This window comes from Ctenopharyngodon idella, chromosome 16 (assembly GCF_019924925.1).
Source record: "Ctenopharyngodon idella isolate HZGC_01 chromosome 16, HZGC01, whole genome shotgun sequence".
Taxonomy (NCBI): domain Eukaryota; kingdom Metazoa; phylum Chordata; class Actinopteri; order Cypriniformes; family Xenocyprididae; genus Ctenopharyngodon; species Ctenopharyngodon idella.
Window position 1 is genome coordinate 17,844,861 of NC_067235.1, and position 25,477 is coordinate 17,870,337.

Here is a 25,477-nt window from a genome sequence, read left to right on the forward strand (position 1 = left end):
AAAGTTCTTTTTTAAATAAAGTTTGAGGAAGCTTGGTGGTGGTGACGTTGATCCGCGACCATGGGACCAGCCTAGGCAAGCCTGTGCGTTAATCCATGCCTGGATAGAGTCCAGACCTTCTGCCATCAGTCTGAACTAAGCTTTGTGTGACAGATCTATTGGGATATTTTGCAGAACCTACATCTTGATGCTGACGAGTCAGTGTTTTCTTTCATTGAGAATGTTGATGGTAAATAAATACCAATCAGCAGATATAATAATTAGCTATATTTTTTTATAGTCTACAAAATATGCTCTCATATAAAAATACGGTTGTAGCTGATCACATTCTGTACTTTCATTGTGACAGAAAAAAAATAAATAGAATATATGCCAGAGGAAACATGAGCAAATTTTTCTCCAAACAGGAACCCTGCTAGTTTTAAAAAAATTTTAGAAGAACTTGAAGAAGAATTTAGAGCACGTAAGAAACCACTGCTCATTCTTGCTAATGTTTAATAATAATAAAAAAAGGTAAATCAGCTGTCTGAAATAGCAAGCTGGTATGGTATGTTAACTATGTGTAGGAGTTGTCTGTTCTGAAAGAGCATGTTCAGAGTTAAGACAGCGGTTTTAACACATGGAATTAACAAAGATATGGTCAAATGGGTATGCAAAGGGTTTTTTTTTTTTTAGCCTATTTACTTCAACTGCTCATAAAATCAAAATGAGGGCTAGAAATTTATCTTTACACAACATGTAAATCTGGATATTATGAGTAGGATACTCTCTGTGACCCTTTTTGACATATTTCAGGGGGATCCAAGCAACTTTTTATAATTTTTTTTATTATATAGCCTATATATTTTTGATCCAGTCACACAAGTTTTTGACTCTACTTTGCTCCAGTGTGATAACTTCCAGGGCTTGGTTTGGGATTTAATTTAAGCCAGTACAGCTTGATTTGAAGGCCCATGGGTGGCTGTCTGGGATTGTTCCCATGAAATATTGGGAAGAGTGAGAGGCGATGACTGTGTTCTCATGTAACTAAAATGTGGTCCCTGGTGACAAGACCATCTATTCATTATTGTGTCACGAGATATTATATAAATTCCTTACATCTGTGTGATTAATATTGTGATAACGTAACATGCAAGATAAGATTTTGCAATGTCAAGATTACTAACACTGATCTTAAGTATTCTTACAGTTTTTTTTCAACTGCGTACACACATTTTCAAAACTTTGTCTCTTTTTTTCAAAACTTTACACACAAATCCAAGAATTGCACACACAAAATGCAAAATGCCTCACATCTCTTGCAAAATGAAACACTGCAATCAAAATATCACAAACACATCTCAAAAGCAAACATTTGTCTTACTTTGCAAATACATTTGCCATAATATTCTATTTTTGGATATATCATATACACACGGTTATTCAAAACCTAAAGCTCTTCTTTCATAAGCTGCTATGTACATCTCTGTACAAGATTGAAAGTAATTGGCAGAGAGATGTTGAAAAATTCATGATAAGCATGAAAGCAAGATTGAAACTTTTTTTTTTACTGTAAGCATTTGTGGTTGTGAATACAGTATTGCACAGTACGAAAGAAAATAAATACATCAACCATGTGTAGTTGGACCAAAAAAAAACAACAAAAAACTAGCAACCAAAAAAAAAAAAAAACCAGCATAATTTTGAAAAAGGTGAATATTCCAAAAAAATGGTACGTGTGTCCTGGTATGGGACCAAATGTCCCCACAGGTAAAGTAATACCAGTGCATTTTGACTTTGTGGGGACATTTTTAAAGTCCCCATGAGGAAACAACCTTATACATAAATCATACAGAATGATGTTTTCTGAACATCTAAAATAGCTGAATGTTTTCTGTCATGGGTAGGTCTAGTGGTAAGGTTAGTGTAAGGGGATAGAACAGACAGTTTGTACAGTATAAAAACCATTATTCCTATGGAATGTCACCATAAAACATGGACACCCAACATGTGTTTGTTGTGTATGTGTTTGTTGGTGGGCAAGACGTTTGGGTGTTTCTAGGCTCCATCTCTCCTCCTGGCTGGGTCCAGCCACAATACTTCATCCACGTCACATACTATATTCTCTCTTGCGTATCCAACCTTAGATGGAAGCAGCATCAGTGTCTCCACATGCCTCTTCCATTGCCTGGAGAAGTATTATGTTGACATAGGGACAACGATCATGCGCAATAATTGTTTGTGTATGTGAGGAGTTAGTGTGAGGCACTTATGAATTAGTGTGGCATTTTGATTGGTTGTGTTTGAAAAAGGAAATCAAGATACTTCCTGTTAGATTTTTGTGTGTTATATAGAGAATTGTGTGTTGTGTTTTGCAAAAAGTGTTTTATGAAATTGAAAAATGAGTCAAAGGCTAAGAATTAGTGTGTGGTTTTGCAGATTTGGTGTGTGGTTCTGCTGTTTGAGTGTCAGCTTTCAGAAATTGTGTGACAAGTAATGATTTTGTGTGTAAGCAGTTGAAAAAAACTGTAAGAGATGTTATTGTTTTTCATTGCATCCTCAAATTCAGCTGGATCTGAGCAAAACGGCACAATACAGAAGTGTAATACTTTTCTAATGCTTGGATTACAAGCCACAGAACTCCAATTTGATGTTATGGGATCTATAATGAATGTTGATGGGCTAATTCAATATAATCTTATAAAGTACAATCACTAATGTACTATAATATTTATTTTTTTATTATATGTTTGGTCAGTTGCATTTGGAGCTTCATTCACCTCATAAAATGAAATATGAACAATAAAAGTTTATAACTGTTCTGTGTTCTGAGCCCAATAAAAAAAAAAAACACTGATGAGAATTTGTTTATTATTATGATTTTTGAATAGATGGAAAATAATATTCCAAAATATGTTTAAGAACTCAGTGTAGAAATTAATTAAAGCATGAGAAAAAATGAAGATATGGCGGGGGAGGGGGTTCACTGAGGAGTGGTCACACCATCCGTGTACAGATGCGTTGGTGCAGTGGGATTGTTTCCTCGTGCACCGACAGATGCACAGTAAGTACACGCGCTTCATTCTTGTATGCTGAGACATTAAGCTGCATCATTGTGTTTTTGAAAATATCTGAGTTTTTTAGTAAGAGTTGCGGGGTTGTCGTGTGGGTGTGTGGTGTGTGGAGAAGGCTAAGAGGTATGAGAGTTTAAGGTAACTTTGGAAACCGCGGGTAGTTTATATCAGCGTAAATCTCTCTGTTTGGCATTTTTTTTATTTAAAATTGTCTTTAAAAATGTTTCAATATTTATGTTTCGGGAGTTAGTGTTATATAGTGGTATAATAAATAATAATTATAATGGGAACATTCAATGATGACATAACAGTTTGGTATTTTTTTCTGATTTTCAATTATATTTTGGTTCAAATCAAATGTGATGAATTGGGTGAAAATACTCCTGGAAGCTGCTGAAAAAGTTGGCAAAATGTTTTGAGCTCTGTTGATATGTGGTTAATAAACCTGAAATCAACATCTACATATTCAATCGACTTTGGTGGGATATGTCTGTTGTATGTCCCATGCTTGCATGAATATAATGTATTTGCCTGTTCAGGAATGCTCTAAGATTTTGCACTAGCAGGAATTTCCTTCAGTCCTGAAGGCTTGCATAGCAGTGTCGCCAATCAGATATGGACCTGGTCTCATTTTGGAAATGAGGGGGAAATGAAGTGTTATTGCAACAGTTCCTGAGGCACATAACTGAAGCTTCTCGCATACGAAATATATTCTTCATTTGTTAATCTTGTTACATTGAGTGGTGACTAGAATGATCCTAATTGGTAACTAAGGTGTTCAGAGGAGCTTCTAATGTTTTGGTTTGTTAGTTAGTTAATTTGGTGTATGAAGGCCAAAAATTTGCTCTTGGATTTAAGGATTGGGTTTTAGAACCCAACATAATTGCACATCTGGAGAGATGATTATATCCATATGCTCTATTCTGTCATCATGCTTGATCAAACAAAAAACACGAGACCGTAGATTGTTTATATGTAACATGCAGCTGTGTTATATGCACATGGGTCAGTATGTAAAATAAATCCGAGTATCAAACCCATGTGTTTACCATAAGATGTGTTGTGCATTGCCTCATATCTGTCAGTAATCAAACCTTTCCCATTGGGGAATACAATTCATGGCCGAGGTCCATTACCGAGGAAAGTAACTGTTGATTGGAGCCAGATCTAGTGCATGGTGTTGAAAAGTTTGGTTTTGACATACATTTTTTTTGGTATTCTCTGTGCCTTCATCCATATTGTTTATATTATACAACTATGCCACTAGATCAGGCATCAAAAAACATTATAATGCATGCCACAACTGGAACATGGACAGAGGTGTAAAGTCCAGGGGTCAGAAAATAAAAGTCCTGCCATATTTTTATGCCACCCATGAACTCAGCCAGCTGATTTCACTAATTAGTTCTACCTCCTGGCTGAAAAAACTGTGCTAATGAGCAAATCCAGATGATTGGAACAAAATACTGAGGAGGACTTTTACTTTCTGAACCTGGACTTTACACCTCTGTCCATGTTCCAGTTGTGGCATGCATGATAATGTGTTTTTGATGCCTGATCTAGTAGCATGTTACCTATTTCCAAAATCAATTTATGACTTAAATCAAATTTTTAATGCTGTTTATATGCCTATGTGGTGTTTTTAAAATGCTTTAAGACAAACATGTGCAAATTCATGTCAACACCATTGCTGGGTATTTTCTCCTTAAAACTGCAGTGAAAAAAAGACAGTCTCAAACCTGTGGTTTGAAATCGCTGGTGTCTGTGACATCTTCTGACACTGCCAGAGTTTCGTCAGAAGTAAAATTTGATTGCAACGGTCATTAATCGGCTGTCGGTGAACATGTCAAACTAGCAGTCAAAGACTACAGGTTTTTGTCTAGGATTATAAGAATCTTTTAGGATTCTCAAAATTTGTCTCAGACGACCAAATCGTGGCCAAAATCGCACAGTGTGCACCCGCCTTTAGAAGGCAGCTGTCTGACCTCAGTAAGCTGAGTGACGGGGCCAATTTGCATATTCATTGATCCGTGTATACTAAATGAGGCAAGGGTGTAGAGTTACATTCAAGCTATTTGAAGGCATGAAGAATTTGTTTTTTTCACAGGAAAAAAGTTTACAAATGTCATTTTGGTGATTAAAGATGAGTTTTAAGGGATAAAATTATTGACTACATTATTGATTAACTTTAAAATCAATCAATAAATAATACATTATAACACAATGATGAGGGACTTGATATCAACAGTCCTTTACTGTTAAAAAATGAAATAATCATATCCTAAAAGAGCTGTCTAAATGCTTTCAGTTACTCAAATTAGAGAAATATTGTAATGGGATGATTTTATCCATTTGATATGTTGTCCTAATAATATTTGTGTCAAACATGGCCTGACTTCTGAGATCATAAGCCAGGAAACAAGCTTGAATTGAATGTGCACTCAAAGATTTGCGTCAGTGAAGTGACCTGTCATGACCTCTCGCTTTGGTTTTTTCAGTTTGTCAACTCTGTCTTCACAGTTTAATTACTGCCATGTGCACATTATTTGATCCCCCTTTCCTGTTACCCTTAAATGTATGGGCCCCACAACAGGTTTTTCACTCATTGTTTTTCACTGTTCTCGCAGTAGGGTTTAAAACTCTCTATGGAAAGTTTGGACTTTATTTGTTTTTCTTTTTAAATCTTTTTCATCTAAACTGTTGACTTGACTTGGCATAAAACGACCATAAAAAATGACATTTTCTTTGGATCACTGTGCTGTATTTCATCCTGAACTAGCGGTGTGGTTTAGTGTGGTTACCAGTTTGCAGTGAATTCGAGCATCAAAATGATAAGAGAACCATTTGGAATCTAAACGTGCAGACTTTATTTTGCAGAAGTTTTTATGTAAGTTACTAAAATAAGTAAGATACATTTTTTTTCTTTGTGATGAAAAACATCTTTTTGCTTTTATTTAACGAACCCAAATCTGTTCTTAATTTCCTCTTCTTTATACTTAGGCAAAAGTGTTTCAAGAGCAGTAGACCACATCAAAGAAACTGTACAGCTCATAAATGAATTAAACAGGTGGCACGAAGCTGAAGGATTAGTGAAAGAAGATGCTTGGCACATTTGCAAATAATTTTAACAAACAACTGAATAAAATACAAATAAATGAAAGAGTTGTTAGAAAGAATTTAGTAATAAAGCAAGTCGCTCTGTTAGACATGGACACAATTTGTCTCTCATGAAGACCATTTTATTTAGTATGAGAGAAAAAGAGCAGAATACAGATTAGATGTGATTTCCTTTGAGCTCTTGCTTTGGGACGGCAGGCACGTTTGTGAGTTTGTCTGTGTAGGCCGCTCACAAACATGAATAGAGATATATAGAAGCAAACAGACACAGATGTGTCCATTGTCTCACAGATGGGAAAGCAGAATGTAACTGAATTTGATTCATGAAAAAGAACAATAACATTTATTGAGCATTATCTCTCTCTCCCATCCTGACCAGCTCAACATAGGAATTTTTCTCCAACCAATGAGTTAGAATGGAATGTGCTATTTGACTAATGGCAGGTGGGGGTCAGTGTTTGAAACCTGTTTGCAAACAATCAGTTTGTTTGGTGGTGCCACTACTGCCATCTGGAGTCAGAGTGTGGCATCACATAAAGGATAGAAATGATCTTAATATTTATTACATTTTGTATTTATTTTTGCTTCTTTAACAGAATAAGACAAAATCTTAGCAACTGAAATCATTACATGGAACTATGGGAAGTCTGACATTTATGTGCTTGTTGGGTCATTAAGGTTTGAGGTTGTGTTCTTCATGGTAATAACAGATTGGTTTTCCTTTCTTCTCCCCACATGATTTTTAATGCTGTTTATATGCCTATGTGGTGTTTTTAAAATGCTTTAAGACAAACGTGCAAATTCATGTCAACACCATTGCTGGGTATTTTCTACTTAAAACTGCAGTGAAAAAAAGACAGTCTCAAACCTGTGGTTTGAAATCGCTGGTGTCTGTGACATCTTCTGACACTGCCAGAATTTCGTCGGAAGTAAAATTTGATTGCAACGGTCATTAATCGGCTGTCGGTGAACATGTCAAACTAGCAGTCAAAGACTACAGATTTTTGTCTAGGATTATAAGAATCTTTTAGGATTCTCAAAATTTGTCTCAGACGACCAAATCGTGGCCAAAATCGCACAGTGTGGACCCGCCTTTAGAAGGCAGCTGTCTGACCTCAGTAAGCTGAGTGAGGGGCCAATTTGCATATTTATTGATCCGTGTATACTAAATGAGGCAAGGGTGTAGAGTTACATTCAAGCTATTTGAAGGCATGAAGAATTTTTTTTTTTTTCACAGGAAAAAAGTTTACAAATGTCATTTTGGTGATTAAAGATGAGTTTTAAGGGATAAAATTATTGACTACGTTATTGATTAACTTTAAAATCAATAAATAAATAATACATTATAACATAATGATGAGGGACTTGATATCAACAGTCCTTTACTGTTAAAAAATAAAATAATCATATCCTAAAAGAGCTGTCTAAATGCTTTCAGTTACTCAAATTAGAGAAATATTGTAATGGGATGATTTTATCCATTTGATATGTTGTCCTAATAATATTTGTGTCAAACATGGCCTGACTTCTGAGATCATAAGCCAGGAAACAAGCTTGAATTGAATGTGCACTCAAAGATTTGCGTCAGTGAAGTGACCTGTCATAGCCTCTCGCTTTGGTTTTTTCAGTTTGTCAACTCTGTCTTCACAGTTTAATTACTGCCATGTGCACATTATTTGATCCCCCTTTCCTGTTACCCTTAAATGTATGGGCCCCACAACAGGTTTTTCACTCATTGTTTTTCACTGTTCTCGCAGTAGGGTTTAAAACTCTCTATGGAAAGTTTGGACTTTATTTGTTTTTCTTTTTAAATCTTTTTCATCAAAACTGTTGACTTGGCATAAAACGACCATAAAAAATGACATTTTCTTTGGATCACTGTGCTGTATTTCATCCTGAACTAGCGGTGTGGTTTAGTGTGGTTACCAGTTTGCAGTGAATTCGAGCATCAAAATGATGAGAGAACCATTTAGAAATCTAAATGTGCAGACTTTATTTTGCAGAAGTTTTTATGTAAGTTATGTAAGTTACTAAAATAAGTAAGATAATTTTTTTTTCTTTGTGATGAAAAACATCTTTTTGCTTTTATTTAACAAACCCAAATCTTTTCTTAATTTCCTCTTCTTTATACTTAGGCAAAAGTGTTTCAAGAGCAGTAGACCACATCAAAGAAACTGTACAGCTCATAAATGAATTAAACAGGTGGCACGAAGCTCAAGGATTAGTGAAAGAAGATGCTTGGCAGCATTTGCAAATAATTTTAACAAACAACTGAATAAAATACAAATAAATGAAAGAGTTGTGTTAGAAAGAATTTAGTAATAAAGCAAGTCGCTCTGTTAGACATGGACACAATTTGACTCTCATGAAGACCATTTTATTTAGTATGAGAGAAAAAGAGCAGAATACAGATTAGATGTGATTTCCTTTGAGCTCTTGCTTTGGGACGGCAGGCACGTTTGTGAGTTTGTCTGTGTAGGCCGCTCACAAACATGAATAGAGATATATAGAAGCAAACAGACACAGATGTGTCCATTGTCTCACAGATGGGAAAGCAGAATGTAACTGAATTTGATTCATGAAAAAGAACAAAAAAATTTATTGAGCATTATCTCTCTCTCCCATCCTGACCAGCTCAACATAGGAATTTTTCTCCAACCAATGAGTTAGAATGGAATGTGCTATTTGACTAATGGCAGGTGGGGGTCAGTGTTTGAAACCTGTTTGCAAACAATCAGTTTGTTTGGTGGTGCCACTACTGCCATCTGGAGTCAGAGTGTGGCATCACATAAAGGATAGAAATGATCTAAATATTTATTACATTTTGTATTTATTTTTGCTTCTTTAACAGAATAAGACAAAATCTTAGCAACTGAAATCATTACATGGAACTATGAGAAGTCTGACATTTATGTGCTTGTTGGGTCATTAAGGTTTAAGGTTGTGTTCTTCATGGTAATAACAGATTGGTATTCCTTTCTTCTCCCCACATGAAAGAGTTTGGGTCTTAGACTATGAGAGCTTGATGGTCTAGACAGGCCCTCATTTGACTTTAAATTTCACAGCTGGTCTTTGTGTGAAACATGCTTTATGCTGTCAGTCCAACACGAACATTGCTCAACGGGAAAAAATAAGCACTTTTGTTTATCTCAATGGTACGGAGCCCCGGACATGACATGCAGGAAAAAAATAAGTAGGCTAAATCATGCACATGATTTATAAATCGAGGGAAAGAAATAGTAAATCGTGCGCAGGATTTAGTAAATTGAGGGAACAAATTAGTAAATCGTGCACACGATTACATTTTTTTTCTTGCATGTCATGTGCGGGGCTCCGTACAATGGTAACAGTAGATCATTTATTTGGTTGTTGTTATGTTTTCATTTGGGTAGCAGACAAACTGAAAGACAGATTTCAGCACAATTGTTATGCTTTTCTTCATTTTGACATTTTTATCTGAATATCAACATTTGTGTGATTTATTCAATCAGAAGAATTTGTGATTAGTGGATCTAATTTTTTGACAATGTTTATTAGTGATCTGGGAACTTGTATCACAAATGGACGTTTTTTTAAATTTGAATAAAATGAAAACTAAAAGACTTTTTAAATCACGAGCCAATATTTTATTCACAATAGAACATAGATAACATAACAAATGTTGAAACTGAAAAATTTTACAATTTTATGCACAAAATGAGCTCATTTCAAATTTGATGCCTTTTACAGGACTCAAAATATAGTAGTCAACATTTGAAGTGGATCAAAAAAGTTAATAAAAGTTGTCCTAAGAACTAAGTTGTCCTAAGAAGAAGGTTTTAGGACAACTTTGATGAAAGGTTTTGATCCACTTCAAATGTTGACTACTGTAGTTGGCACTGGGGCATGTTTACCATGGTGTAGCATCTCCTCTTCTTTTCAAAACAGTGTGAAGACGTCTGGGCATCGAGGTTATGACTTTCTAAAGTTTTGGTGTTGGAATTTGGTCCAATTCTTGCCTGATATAGGTTTCCAGCTGCTGAAGAGTTTGTGGTCCTCTTTGACGTATTTTTCTCTATAGGTGTAAGATCTGGACTGCAGGTGTTCTGAAATATTCGGTGTCTGAGATTTTCGGTGACATTGGGCGGAGCTTACATGAATATTCACGAGTTTCCTGTTTTGTGTTAAAGCGACTCTGAAAATGTTAGTGCACGCTCTTCGGCTTACATTAAAGGTAATTAGCCTATGTTTCAGTGTTAAACGAAGTCAAGCTTATATTCTAACTGTTATTGATGCACAATATTTTATATATAAGCTATATTGTGTTATGTCGTGTCATGTGTTAGCTATGTTTGATATGAACACAGCCAATGATTTGCCAGAGGTGTCGTTAGGATTCACTAAACGAGCGTTTTAAGTAGCCTATTTTTGTTGTTTCTGTTTTACCTTAAGTCTTTAATGCATATAGTTTTAAAAGTTTGCCGAAATGTATGGTAGTGTAATAATATTAATTGTAAACTCCTGTGGTGAAGGCAGCAGTAAACTTTCCTAGTTTGTAGAAGCACTTCTAATCTGGGTAGACTTGAATTTCTAGTGTTATATGTGTTATGTTTCCAAAATTGCACACATGCATGAAAACATGTTAATGTACTTTAAATATAGTTTAATGATTATCCAAATAGGCCATGATGAATTATGCATGTGATAACTAATATTATGTCTATAGCTAATATAACCGTGATTCGTTTCCAAAGATGATGACTTTTGCCATTAAATATCCCTGTACACCAGACAAAGCAGACACTTTAATTTTTCACTTTTTCACAGTGTATTAAAAATTTTAATAATACAGGTTTGTTGTAATGTCATTTTATTATATATTTTAGACTGAATGTGTCAGTAGCAAAGGCTGGTATCACTGGGATCACATGAGCAGACCAAACTTTCATTTGTCTGGGATCCCAAGACCCTGTGTAAAGTATGTTAATGTGTGTTTAAATACAAGTGTTTTTGCTAATTATGTATGTCATGACTTCTCCTCGTTTGTGAATAAAATTTCATCACAGAATCAGCTGCTCTTTGTTATTCAAAATGAAACTACTCTCATTATTTACTATCATCTTTGATATTACAGATATGCAAATTACTACATGGTCTATTATTTTAGCTGCTAAATAAACAAAATTAAAATTTAAACACTTTAATTGTTATGGAAAGCTCGTAGAATAGAACTAAAACATTTCATTGTGAATCTACTGCAGGTTTGATCATTTCGCATCTCAGTTCCATATAGTTTCATATCAACACTGTGTTAAACTGAATCCTGATTCACAGTGCATCATGTTTTTCCACATTAAAATGTTTTGTCAATGAAATACATCATTTTGTGGGAAAAAAGATTGATAATGTTTCCTAATAATATGAAAAAAATAACACTTCACATTAGGATTTAATAAAGTCCCTTTGAAATTATTTACCAACTGAGCAAGCAATTAAGAATGACAGAACAATCACAGGAGAGTGTATGTATGTCTGATTATCCACATAACAATAATATTCCTCATACTTTTGACAATTATGTCTTCTCCATATAAATATTTGTAAATAAAACCCGCATTAGTAACTTTAGTTTCGTAGCTGATCAGTTTAACCACTTGTAATTCAATTTTAACATTTTAATTGTGGAAAGCTTGTAGAATTGAACTAAAACCTTGTGAAAGTGCTGCAGGGAAGCTAATATCACTGTCTCATCATGTTTCTATTCATATAGAGCATTGTGTGTTTTGCAGAAAAAGATAATTCATTCATAATTCATGCATGTCAAAAACATAAACGGAACATAAACCTAACTCTCAATGTGTTTTAATAATAATGATGTCTGGTTAAAGTTATGCAAGCTATCAACTGAGACAGCAATAGGGAATGACAAAATAATCACAACTGAAACTTTTATTATGCCACCACAGATACATTTATACAAGTTATCTTATCAAACGAACTAAAAGAAAATCAAATCAAAACAGCTGTACTAAAACAAACAAACAAACAAACAAACTTGATGGCTATTGGCTCATTTCCTAACGATAGACCACCAGTGGCTGTAATCACTACTAAATTAAATCTCACGACACATGTAACCTACAAACTATTGAGCATACATAAACAGTTATTAATAAAAAAGAATATTAACTTCATTCGACGCGGAAACGCAATCACGTTACCGAAAAGAGTTCTGTGATCCAAGGACAGTGCACTAAAATTTTCAGTGGCGCTTTAACATAAAACAGGAAACTCGTGAGTATTCATGTAAGCTCCGCCCAGTGTCACCGAAAATCTCAGACACCGAATATTTCAGAACAGCTGCAGGCCAATAGGTTGTTTGCACATGACGTCATTGCTGCACGCGAAATGCGGCTGGAGGGCAAGGAGTGATTTTTCTATATAGGAATCCTACCACAAACTCAAAATTCCTATGTTTTGCGTCGTTTATGGTTGCTCAAATCTATCAAACTGAGAAGCCACAATGAGCTTTTATCGTTTACGTAAATTATATCGTTTTTTAACTTTAAAAGTTGTCACCTTTTATAGCGTTTTGCGTCTGCCAATACTGAAATGAATATGGATACCTGCTTACCTTTTTTGTTTTTGACTTGGTTAGATAATCACATTCTTCATGGTATCGTTTGCAGGGAAGAGAAGATATTTTATCCCATTGAATGATAATATGGTGTTTTCACTTCAATTTTGTAGAATTCCGTTCACAATGTTGATCTGGTTACCGTGAGAACAGTGTCACGCGCTGCTGCTTCAGCCGTCATATGGTAGAAAATGTCCAAATAAAAAAAAATGTGTTCAACAAGCTAAAAGAAGTCGATCCATTTCTTTGTTGGAAGGGTGTAAATGTAACTGTAGTTTTAATGTTTTCTTTGTAAATATTCACTTTCCCATATGACCACGGAGGAGAATCAGAGGGGCATTCAGCGGACAGACACCCTTTTTTACAGTCTATGACAGACACCGACACACTTTTTTTTTGTATTTATTTCAACAAATGACAACCAAAATCAAACCCATAGAAGCTTGTGAACAGTATTGAAGTGGCTGCGTGCAAGTTATACTCATTCACAAGCCGAGTGAGGGTCATACTCGTAAATGTAATGTTAATTATTAAACCAAACAAAATACAACACTTTCAAAAACACTCAGCAATGTGATTATTTTATTGAGTGATAGGGAGTGGGTTCAATCAGTGACATTATTAGATTTGCTATACGGCGTCTCCCCGTCATGTCCTCAACCTGCTTCCCTTAGTGTTTTTACACATAGAAAAGGCGAAAATTATATTACACCATCCAGTTTTTTTCCCTGAACAATGATGTGAGCTCCTGTTGCAATTCTCGATTCAGCATAAATGATCTACAATGGCGACATTTTTCACAATCACGACAGACAATCAAAAATACTGCCCTTCGTCACTAGTAGAAAGGCAGCGCGATATAAACAAACCCAGAACTGAACATGGTGTGACGGCAGCTTCACATTCTATATATCTACCTCCTCGATGGCAGTCAAGTCTTTCCATTCAGTAGAAAAATCGCTCCTCTTCATAACATAAGGTTCACGTCCAAAGTATGTTGTGATTTTCTGTTTATATCTTTCTAAACCAGCACAGTATGGACTTTTCCCCATCTCTTCCATTCTAATTTTCACTGCTTGCCCTCCACATTAATTTCGCGCATCACTAGAACCACGTGATTGCAAACAACCTATTCAGCACCAGGACTCTTCTACGACAAAGCCATGCTGTAGTAATAGCTGCAGTATGTGGCTTTGCATTGTCCTACTGAAATACACAAGGCCTTCCCTGAAATAGACTTTGTCTAGAGGGGAACATATGTTTCTCTAAAACCTTTATATACCTGTCAGCATTCATAGTGCCTTCCAAAACATGCAAGCTGCCCATGCCGTATTCACTTATGCACCCCCATACCATCAGAGATGCTGGCTTTTGAACTGAACGCTGATAACATTCTGGAAGGTCTCCCTCCTCTTTAGGACACGGCGTTAGTGATTTCCAACAAGAATGTCAAATTTGGACTCATCTAGCCATAGAACACTTTTCCACTTTGAAAGAGTCCATTTTAACCCTCTGGGGTCTGAGGATTTTTGGGGCCCTGGAGAAGTTTTGACATGCCCTGACATTTGTGCTTTTTTCAGTTGTTCATAAACATATTAATGGAAAAGGTGTCATAACACTGTATTCAGCACAAACTAGGCTACCATAATATGTGAGGAACACGTATGTACATGTTTGTATTTTTGAAGGAATAACGTTTATGCGTGGTTATTGAAAAAACAAAAAACTTAAGTCATTGAAATAAGGCCACAAAATAGATACAAAATATGTGTTCACAAGACTTCTGGGTATTGGAGGTTGTAAACTAGAATTTTTGCTTCAAAGTGACGTAAAAATTATCCTGCCTACTCGTTCATATAAAACAATATATTGATTTAAATTTTGTAAGATGCTTTTTGTCAAGAAACACAGTATGCATGGAGAAATTAATCTTAATGAATAATGCTGTGATTCACACCTGAGAAGACAAAGACCTGCATAATGACCTGCATAATGACCCGCATAATGAGTCCTTTCAGTCAGGTAGGCTAAGTGAAAAAACATGCTGATAACAGGAATACGTTAATATAATGTCCACTCTTGACAAAAAAAACCATGATTTTTGTGATCTCATGCATGCACGTATTGCACATCATGTGAAGAAAATTTTGTATAGGCCTATTATAGTTTAAATTACAGTACCAGTCAAAAGATTGGACGCATTACTATTATAATGTTTTTAAAAGAAGTCTCAAGTCTCAAACCAAATAATGGTTTTCTATTTTAATATACTTTAAAATATAATGTATTTCTTTGATGATTTCTGTGAACATTTATGTTACCTCTATGGCATTTCATATAGGCTATTATATTTGTTCTATTATATAGCCTAAAGGTTAATGTGCAGCTGACAAACTATACATCATTAAAAAGATCTAAGACTCAAGCTTCACATTTTGACCTCTGTTTTACTCTTATAGTGACCGTAATTTGTTACTAGCCTATGCGTCAGGAGTTATGAATATGAAAAACGGAGAGTCGTTACCTTTGACAAAACAACATCCATCAGGGCTTTTAGCTTAAAAGCATGCGCATTTGGAAAAATATTGATGGATTCTCATATGTTTATGTAAATTATCTATACAGAGGAGTAATATTTATTCAATATTTATTGTCATCACTATGAGCGCTGGATACTGTGTTTTCAATTCATACTTGCAGCCGGAGGCTGTGACATTCCAGGAACTAACAGAGACCATGTGACATTCCAGGAACTAACAGAGGCTACCAGAGATCGCTAACCATGGCTATAACATGCAGATAGACACTTTTGAAGATAATAAATACATGATTGCGACGATGTATAAATGTATTGCCTCAGAATTTGCATCTGAATAGCTCTCGCTCCGTGGGCGTGGCCGAATTAGTGGATAATGAGCTGACTCACGGGCTTCTGACATGTCTCTCTTTTCATTCATATTACATAAACAGAGAATATTTGTTTTCGATTTGATTTACACTATTTAAAACCTGACATTTCAACGTTTCTTTAGACATAAGTCTATTTTTTTTGTGATTAGTATTCACTAAGTTACAGTTCATTTTCTGAGAACTATCAGATTGGACTTCATTTAGAGGGAGACGACAGATCACGCATCATGTTAGTTTTCTTTATTTTGCAAAAAGCACAACATTTTGTTTTTACTCTGAGTGTACACAAATAAAAGAAGATATTTCACAGATTAAAATGGAGTATAGCTCTCAATTGTATGTGCAAAATTGACGGAGTATTTTGAGTCTCTTTCATACTGATAAGAAAAAAAGCAAGGTGGTATCGTCGGCACGACCGCCGGCTCGAGGGGGTTAAATGAGCCTTGGCACACAGGACACGATGGCGCTTCTGGACCATGTTCACATATGGCTTCCTTTTTGCATGATAGAGCTTTAGTTGGCATCTGCAGAATGCACGGCTGATTGTGTTTACCGACAGTGATTTCTGGAAGTATTCCTGGGACCATTTAGTAATGTCATTGACACAATCATGCTGATGAGTGATGCAGTGTCGTCTGAGGGCCTGAAGACCACGGGCATCCAATAAAGGTCTTCGGCCTTGTCCCTTACTCACAGAGATTTCTCCAGATTCTCTGAATCTTTTGATGATGTTATGCACTGTAGATGATGAGATTTGCAAAGCCTTTGCAATTTGACGTTGAGGAACATTGTTTTTAAAGTATTCCACAATCTTTTTATGCACTCTTTCACAGCTCTGCCCATCTTTACTTCTGAGAGACTCTGCCTCTCTAAGACATCCCTTTTCTAGCTAATCATGTTACAGACCTGATATCAATTAACTTAATTAGTTGCTAGTTGTTCTCCCAGCTGAACCTTTTCAAAATGTCTTGCTTTTTCAGCCATTTGTTTCCCCCGTGCCAACTTTTTTGAGACCTATAGCAGGCATCAAATTTGAAATGAGCTCATTTAGTGGATAAAAGTGTAAAATTTCTCTGTTTAAACATTACTTATGTTATCTATGTTCTATTGTGAATAAAATATTGGCTCGTGTGATTTGAAAGTCTTTTAGTTGTCATTTTATTTAAATTTAAAAAACGTCCCAACATTTCTGGATTTTTTTGTTGTAATTGATTTCTTTAATAATTCCATAAATAAAATAACATTTACTGGCATTATCATGCAACATTCATTTCTGTTTTCTGTTTTCTTCTGTTAAGGCTTTCGGGACGCGCTTAGACAATGGGGAAGGCACAGGCATTTCTTTCTGTTTTATTCATTGCATCATGTTTCCTTGTAAGCACTGCACAGCAAACAGGTAAACACTTTCCAGACAAATACATGCTATGACTAATTTACAGAATAATATGAGGCAAACTATGTTTTTATAATGAATTATATAACAAATAGGTTTGTGTTTGGCTATTATTATTCTTTAAAAAAGGAATAGTCTTCCAAAGCCATACAAAATTATTCACTTTTGGATAGACAAAATCCAACAGAAAATGTAATTGATACTAATGCTGAATGTTTTGTACTTTTAGTGTTTTTGACCAGTTAGAGAATCATTTATGTAATAATTTATATTGTGATTTTTGATCATATTTTTTCTACCGTTCAAAAGTTTGGGGTCAGTAATATTTTTCTTTTTGAATGAAACTAATTCTTTTATTCAGCAAGGTTGCAATTAATTTAATAATTAATATCAGCATATATACAAAAATTGTCAGTAAAGATTTTTACATTGTTACAAAACAAATTCTATTTCGAAAAAATGCTGTTTTTTCATCAAAAATCTTGATAAAATGTATCATGGTTTCCCCAAAAATATTATATAATAATAATATAATATTGATAATAATGTTTCTTGAACACCAACTCAGCATATTAGAATGATTTCTGAAGGATCATGTGACACTGAAGACTGGAGTAATGGCTATATATATATATACTGTACTGTATTTATACTGTATTTTAAATTGTAATAATATTTCAGAATAGTACTGTATTTACTGTATTTTCGATCAAATAAATGCAGTCTTGGTGAGCATAAGAAACTTCTTTCAAAAGCATTAAAAAATCTTACTGACCCCCAGAATTATGTATGTCTTATATATGTTTAGAATTATATATGTCTAGATTGTCATGTGTTGTCTATTGAACTCTCATTAATAGGATGCCTGGATGAAAATCCGCCATATGACATTGTATTCCTTGTGGATAGTTCTAGCAGCATCGGTACTCGAGACTTCCGGGAGGTTAAGATGTTCATGCACACTTTTGTGGATGGTTTGGATATTGACAGTAAAAAAGTACAGATTGGCCTTGCTCAATTCAGCACCGATACCCACGAAGAGTTTCTGTTGGGGAAGTATGCAAACAAAGCAGAGCTAATTAAGAAGATAGATAACCTTCCATACCGAACAGGAGGCACGTATATGGGAAAAGCCATGGATACCCTTAGGGAAAGTTATTTCACTAAAGAGGGTGGAAGCCGTATCAATGAAAATGTGCCTCAGATTGTTATGGTGATCACAGATGGAGACTCAGTCGATGATATAAAGGGACCTGCCAGAGATCTGCAACAGAAGGGTATTATTATCTTTGCTATTGGTGTCGGTCCCACCAATAAGACTGAGTTGAAGGCTATAGCCAGCAGCCCACCTGAGCGTTTTGTGGTTAATATCGACAATTACCAAGCACTGCAAGGACTGACAACCACCATGAAAGAGACAGTCTGTATCTTGATGAGGGATCAGGGGAAAGGTAAGTTAATGAGCTCTGTTCATAAAAGTCAACAAGTCTGTTTACACATGATATCTAAATCTGTCTCTGGTGATCCAATCACAAGTGGTCATGTGAGATCCTTGTATTATTTATATACTATTATACTATTTATTAATATTTTTGAAATAATATTTTAAGTTTTAACTTTAGTTTGTTTTAGTAATTTTGTTTATTGTATTATTTTTTTAAGAGTTCTATATAGCTTTAATATATATTTTTTTATTTTGGTTTTAGTTTTAGTAACTTTAGAATTAAAAAAAAAAAGCATGAGATCCCACCCTCCCTTCAGAGCGCTTTCCAAAGCCACGACTCAGCAGAGTCTGCAAAGCGTCACAAGAGATGGCGTTAAATTACCTCATGTCTCAAAGCACATAATATTAGAATAAAAATGAACGTAAACAACTTACAGAGCTCTTACTTGTACCACCTGACTGCTGCAGATTAATTTCGGTCTTGATAGTACTGACATAGAAACACACAAATCCTGAGACTGAGAACGTGAACAGCGGGTTGCCATCTCGTAATTACGTGAACACAGCATAAGCTCGTTTTATTTCAGGAGGAAATACAAAGTTCTTGCATGAAACTCTAGATGGCACTGGCTGATAGGTCCTTAACTCATTTGGTAGCAGTCGCATCATTATCTACATAGCGCAGCTGATTGGTTGCTGTGGTATCAGTGGCCAATGAGCTTGCTGCTCAACTTTCAAATACTTGGCATTGTTTGCTGTTAGCAGTCTGCAGCTCGCTTTTAGAAACCCTCCAGCTTCCCCAGCTCCATCTGTATAGATCTGCTACAGGGTTTATTTCATGTATGTTATATGTGCAGCAGCTGCATGTCTTATAACAGACGTAGGCTATGGGATTAAATTTCCGACTAAAGTATTGCGGTCACGGATCAAAAAAATAATAAGCGTGAATCAAAATTTTAAAAACATATGTAAAAATATATTGCACAAACTAAAAAAAAATGCAAAATGATCAAAATACCAAACAACTTGGTCACAGATCAAAATATAATAAGCGTGAATTGAAAAATTAAAAGCGCATTTAAAAAAATAACAAGCAAGAATCAAAACTTTAAACAGCAATATGTGTGAATGTATTGGCAGCAGCAGCAGCAGCAGCAGCAGTAGCAGATCTATTCTGCCAAGTCCAAATACATTACATTGCCAATCTCTCCGAGTTGTCATGACAGAACTGTATTTAGCTAGATAGATAAAAAAAGTAGCACAGTGGAATGGAAAATAAACATGTTCTCTGATCATTGATACAGCCAACAACAGAACATCTAGATAGTTTATCACGTAGCTGAGACATTCTCGTGTTTCCACCAGCTGCTGTAGCGAGGAGATAAACATGGCAGACTGTATACAGCTCACTCAGGGGAGGATCTAAGCTAACAGGGCAGATTCCGTCACCAGACATGGACAGGGCCTGTTACATTGTGACGGCACAATGTATAGAAAATGCTAAAGACTCATTTTGAGACACTGTTTATGATTTATGGGGAATATAAAAATAGGCGTGGATGGATTAACATTATAGGGTGGTTGCCGACACAAATATATGTTCAATCATGTAAAAGTGAATTTTGCATAATAGGTGCCCTTTAAACTTACTCATTTCATTTAGTTGCCTAGGTAATATTTGTCATTTTCATTTAAGGAAAAAAAGTCAAAAATAAACTATGAAAAATAAGAATTTACATTTACATCAAGCATGCCAAAGAATCTTAATTAAGTTTTATTTAAAAGTTTTTTTTTTGTTTTTTGTCTGAGCTGTGGCAATAGTGGGTTGTATTAATGCTCAGTACATATAAAAATCCTAAAAATAAAGTTGTATTAAAAAAAAAACAAAAAAAACTTGTTCTATTCCTGTAGATGATTGATAGGTGAATGGTCACTGCTTTTCCATTGTTTTTTTTTGTAAACATGCACTATGTGTTGGACTTTTGTGCTCACGTCCCATGTCTTTTGCAGCATCTTGTGCATGACAAAGCGTTCTTAAATGTGTCTCGTGTTTTTAAAAGCATTCTGTGTTAATGGCCCCTTATTGACTTTTATCTTATCCTTGAGAAAATGATCATTGCTGATGGTGGTTTACTGTGTAATATATTTAATATTCATGTATTTATGTATGTGCAAATACATAAAATAATTGTTGATTCTTTATTGTTTCTCTGTTTCAGCTTTTTCCCCAAAGTTTGCTGATGTATTTGTCCTAGTAGATAGTTCGGCCCAGATGAAGACACAGCAGATAAGGGAACTTCTCACCCTACTGGTTGAGCGGCTCGAAGTGGGCGATGCATCTCATAAGATCGCGCTGGCTCAGTTTGGCGAGGATGTCGTCAACCATTTTCTGTTCAGTGACTACCAAGTCAAGGAAGAAGCCATCGAGTACATAAATCAGTTCGAGCCCAGGCCCAATGGAGAGCGAAAATTAGGAAAAGCCATTGATTTTGTTCGCAATAATATTCTTTACACGGCGTCTGGCAGCAGAATTGATAAAGGCTACCAGCAGTATCTGCTGGTGCTGAGAACAGGGAACTCATATGACTCTCCTGTGAGGGCCATAGAAACAATGATGGATGAGGATGTGACCGTTATTGATATCAGATTCGAAGCAGATTTAAAATACCTGTTACCTACTATAAATATTTTCCAGATTGACCAGAATATTGCTGATGTTGCTTCAGACATCACAAAAATGATTCAGGAAAAAGAAATTTTCAATGTTACAGGAGGTTAGTTTGCCTTAGATTTCCTTTACTTTAACTATAATATTGAATTATAGGTTATTAAAGGTGCATTAAGTAAGTTTGACATAAGAAAGAGTGGGTCATGGCCCCCCTCATAGTGGATACAATGTTAAGATCATGACAATGTTTTGCAGTTCAACCAGATCAAACTTCAACTCAAACTTCGAAAATATCAAATTTCGATATTTACCAAAAAACGTTAACAGAGCGGTGCACACAGAATACTACAATTCTAAAAAAAACAGTACATGATATGACCTATTTACGTTGACCTATTTATATAAGTCAGCATTATAACATTAGAACATAGCCTTAAAAATGGTATTACTTCATGCACTTTTGAATTTTCTTCATTACTGTTAAATTTTACCACAATATTTTTCCACTAGTTAACATATATTAATGAATTTCTGTTGTCTTCGAACAGACTGCACATCAGCCCAAGTGGCGGATATTGTGTTTATTGTGGACGAATCGGGTAGTATCACCCCAAGCAACTTTGAACTGATGAAACGCTTTCTCGACCGCACAATTCGTGGTCTAGAGGTGAACTCTGACAGTGTGAGGGTGGGAATGGTACTTTACAATGACATACCCAGTGCTCAATTCTATCTGGACACATTTGTTAACAAGAGTGAAATTCTGAACTATGTTCAAATCATACCATACAGAGGTGGAGGAACCTCAACAGGTGCAGCCCTAAGGTTTGCCAAGGACAATCTGTTTACTAAGAACAGGGGCAGCAGGAAAGATCTTGGTGTTAAGCAGATTGCTGTTGTCATCACTGATGGCAAGTCACAAGATGAAGTCACCAACTCAGCTTCTGAGCTGAGGCGCTCGGGAGTCACTGTATATGCCCTTGGGGTGAAGGATGCTGATGTGGAGGAGCTCATAAACATTGCATCCCACCCTAAAAGGCAGTTTGTGTACAATGTGGAAAGTTTTCAGATGCTTAGATCACTGGAGAAAAGCCTCGTAAAGAGCCTTTGTAAGGATGTGATCAGTAGAAGTTTTGACAAGAAAGATAGATTTCTCCTAAAACAAGGTAAACATAAGTAAATGTGTGATAATGAGTTTAATTTGTAATGAGTTAAAAGTTCATCATGCATGTTACTCTTTAACTTCCTACATTGCTGAAGCATGACATAGGGGGAGAGCGGGGCACAAAGTAACACTTTTTGACTTTCTCAGTTTGTGTAAATTCACTTGGGGTTCAGAGTATTTATGTTTTCCCACATTAATTTCACACATGTCCAGTACAATTATGTGGTTTTGTTTCATTAATGCAGTGTATACATTTTTCTTGATTTACCCCGAAAGAATGGAAGTGAAATGTGACAACATGCCCCATAGGTGGGGCACATTGTAACATGACCATACAACAGCTTAAAATGTTATCTGATCTAATCAAAAAAATAGACAAGACAAACTAAAATATTTTGTCAATAAAATACAATTATTAACTTTTTCATATAAAATAATGACTTTTTTTAATAATTAAAAATTTTTATAATTGTTTGACAACAAACACCACAAATCACAGCTTTACAAAATAGTTATACATATACAAACACAATAATAATTAATAATTTCTGAACATCTCATAGTTTCTCAATAGAATTCATAAAAGTATAGAATAGAATGGCATAGTTCCAATAGGGGCACATTGTAACGTAGTGTTACAACGTGCCCCACCTGCACAACTGGGATTTAAACCCGGCTTGTGTCTTCTCCTGGTTAGATCAGCATTAAAGAACTATCTCAACTGTTAAATAACAGATATTAGATTAAAATAATATCAGATTTGTCTAATTTTAAATAAACACAAAAAATAGAGATGGAAAATTACCTTAAGTAAGAAACGTACTTTTACTATGGTTAAATAAATGTTCAGTGATTTCTTCCAAAGATTTTTCTTGATATAGTGTTGATATGGCAACTAGTAAATACGCTAAGTTTCGTCATGCTGGCATGTGTGGAAAGTTTTAAACCATGTGTGTTACAACTAGCCCCGCGTTTGTGCCTCGCGCTTCCCCTACCAAATCTATGTTATCAGTCTTATTTTGAATGATTCATCCATGGTTATATTTCATTTTTAAAAATTAGTGTTTACCTCATAATTTTTAATCAAAATGTCATAACTCCAGTGAAGCTTCATACTTCTCTCTGGTAATGTAGGCTATGCCAGATTTTTAATTTTTAAGCATTTTACAAACGTTTTATGGAATGGTCAGGGGAGAATCTTGAAAATGATACCGATAACATTATTCATAGTTTATTACTCTTTTCAAACTTTTTTATTGTATTATTATTTTTAATATTATAATACACTTAACTTTACAGAGTTTGTGCTGAATGTTATGCTTTAGTTCATAAAGAAATTTAGTATGTTATAACAGCCTTTGTTTTCCCCTACTTATAATTTGATGTAATTCAATCCTCGCTTTTAGGATGTGTGAACACAGAGGAAGCAGACATTTATTTCTTGTTGGACCACTCTGTCAGCACTCGTGCCGACTTTGAAGATGTGAAGAAATTTATCATAGGCTTCCTGCAGTTATTCAACATTGGACCAGATCACGTACGCGTGGGAGTTGCTAAAGTCGCCCATGATCCTACTCTACAATTCAGCCTGACAGAGCACAAAAACAGAGCCTCTTTAGAAGCAGCTGTGAATAACATCATTCAACCCAATGGAGGCACAGAGACAGGCAAAGCACTAACTTATGTGGCCGATCTTTTCAATCAGGCTAAAGTGTCCCGTCCGGCTAAGGTGCAGGAGATTCTCATTGTCATTACTGATAAGAAATCCCAAGATGACGTGAGCGGACCAGCGGCAGAGCTGAAGATTCAAGGTGTTTCAGTCTATGCCATTGGAGTCAAGGATGCCAGCCAGGAAGAGCTCTTGAAGATGACGATTGATGAAAAAAAAAAATTCTATGTGCCCAACTATGATGGCCTGAATTCCATCAAGAGTGAAATTGTCACAGATATTTGCTCACAAGAGGGTAAGACTAATCAATCATAGATATACTGCAACAAACAAACAAACAAATTATTTGTCTGTTTTGGACTGGATTAAAACAAGCTCAATTTAAACAAAGATATAAATGATTATATTTAACAAGGATGCATTAAAGTGATTAAAATTGACAGTAAAGGCATTTTCAAGTGTTACAAAAGATTTCTATTTCAAATAAATGCTCTTTTCAACTTTCTATTTATCAAAGAATTAAAAAAATTATCACTGTTTCCACAAAAATATAACTGTTTTCAGTATTGATAATAAGAAGAAATGTTTCTTAAGCACCAAATCAGCTTATTACAATAATATTACAATAATATTTCAGAATAATACTGTTTTTACTGTATTTTTGATCAAATAAATGCAGACTTATACGAAATTTGAATTCTAAACATTTAAAAATCCTTCCGACCCCAAAATTTTGAATAGTTGCTGATATTGTTTGACAACCAGTCTTATCAGTTATTTTATTTTTAATTTTAAGTATGTTAGATAAATTTACTGGAAAACAAGATGAAAAAACTAAATAATTTTTTCTTTTTTCTTTTCTATCTTTTCTTTCTTTAGCCTGCAAGAACAGGGTGGCCGATATCATGTTTTTGGTTGATGGTTCTTCTAGCATTCACAGCGATGACTTTCTGTTAATGAAGACTTTTATTACCAAAGTTGTAAATGGTACCGTTATCGGAGAAGATAATGTGCACATTGGCGTGGTTCAGTTTAGCGATAATCCAAAGAATGAATTTGCCCTGAATGAGTACTATGACAAAGGTAAAGTAGAGGATGAGATTAAGAGCATTACACAGATAACAGGGAACACATACACAGGAAAAGCACTCTCGTTCATTTCAAAGTATTTCGATGCACCCGGCGGTCGGCCTGATGTTCCACAGTTCCTCATAGTTATCACAGATGGGGAAGCTCATGATACTGTCGCCATGCCTGCCAAGGCCATCAGAGACAAGGGTGTCACCATCTTCTCAATAGGTGTGGGCAGGGTAAACACCACACAGTTGTGGGAAATCAGTGGAACTCAAGATAAAGTGTACGTGGAGAGGAATTTTGATGCACTTAAGTCCATAGAAAAAAACCTCCAGTTCAAGCTCTGCAGCTCTGACACAGGTGAATCA

At 35.3% G+C, this 25,477-nt stretch overlaps 1 protein-coding gene across 1 annotated transcript in view; it reads left to right on the forward strand.

Moving 5' to 3' along the window:
* Nucleotides 1–2,987: 2,987 nt before the first annotated feature.
* Nucleotides 2,988–25,477, forward strand: part of col6a4a (collagen, type VI, alpha 4a) — a 47,178-nt gene continuing 24,688 nt past the window's right edge. The window contains exons 1-7 of the mRNA XM_051865861.1: nucleotides 2,988–3,043; nucleotides 16,995–17,092; nucleotides 17,950–18,540; nucleotides 20,753–21,307; nucleotides 21,750–22,367; nucleotides 23,773–24,330; nucleotides 24,915–25,469. Coding sequence (XP_051721821.1) covers nucleotides 17,017–17,092; nucleotides 17,950–18,540; nucleotides 20,753–21,307; nucleotides 21,750–22,367; nucleotides 23,773–24,330; nucleotides 24,915–25,469 — 2,953 coding nt within the window. The 5' untranslated portion in view covers nucleotides 2,988–3,043; nucleotides 16,995–17,016. The remainder of the gene's footprint in view (nucleotides 3,044–16,994; nucleotides 17,093–17,949; nucleotides 18,541–20,752; nucleotides 21,308–21,749; nucleotides 22,368–23,772; nucleotides 24,331–24,914; nucleotides 25,470–25,477) is intronic.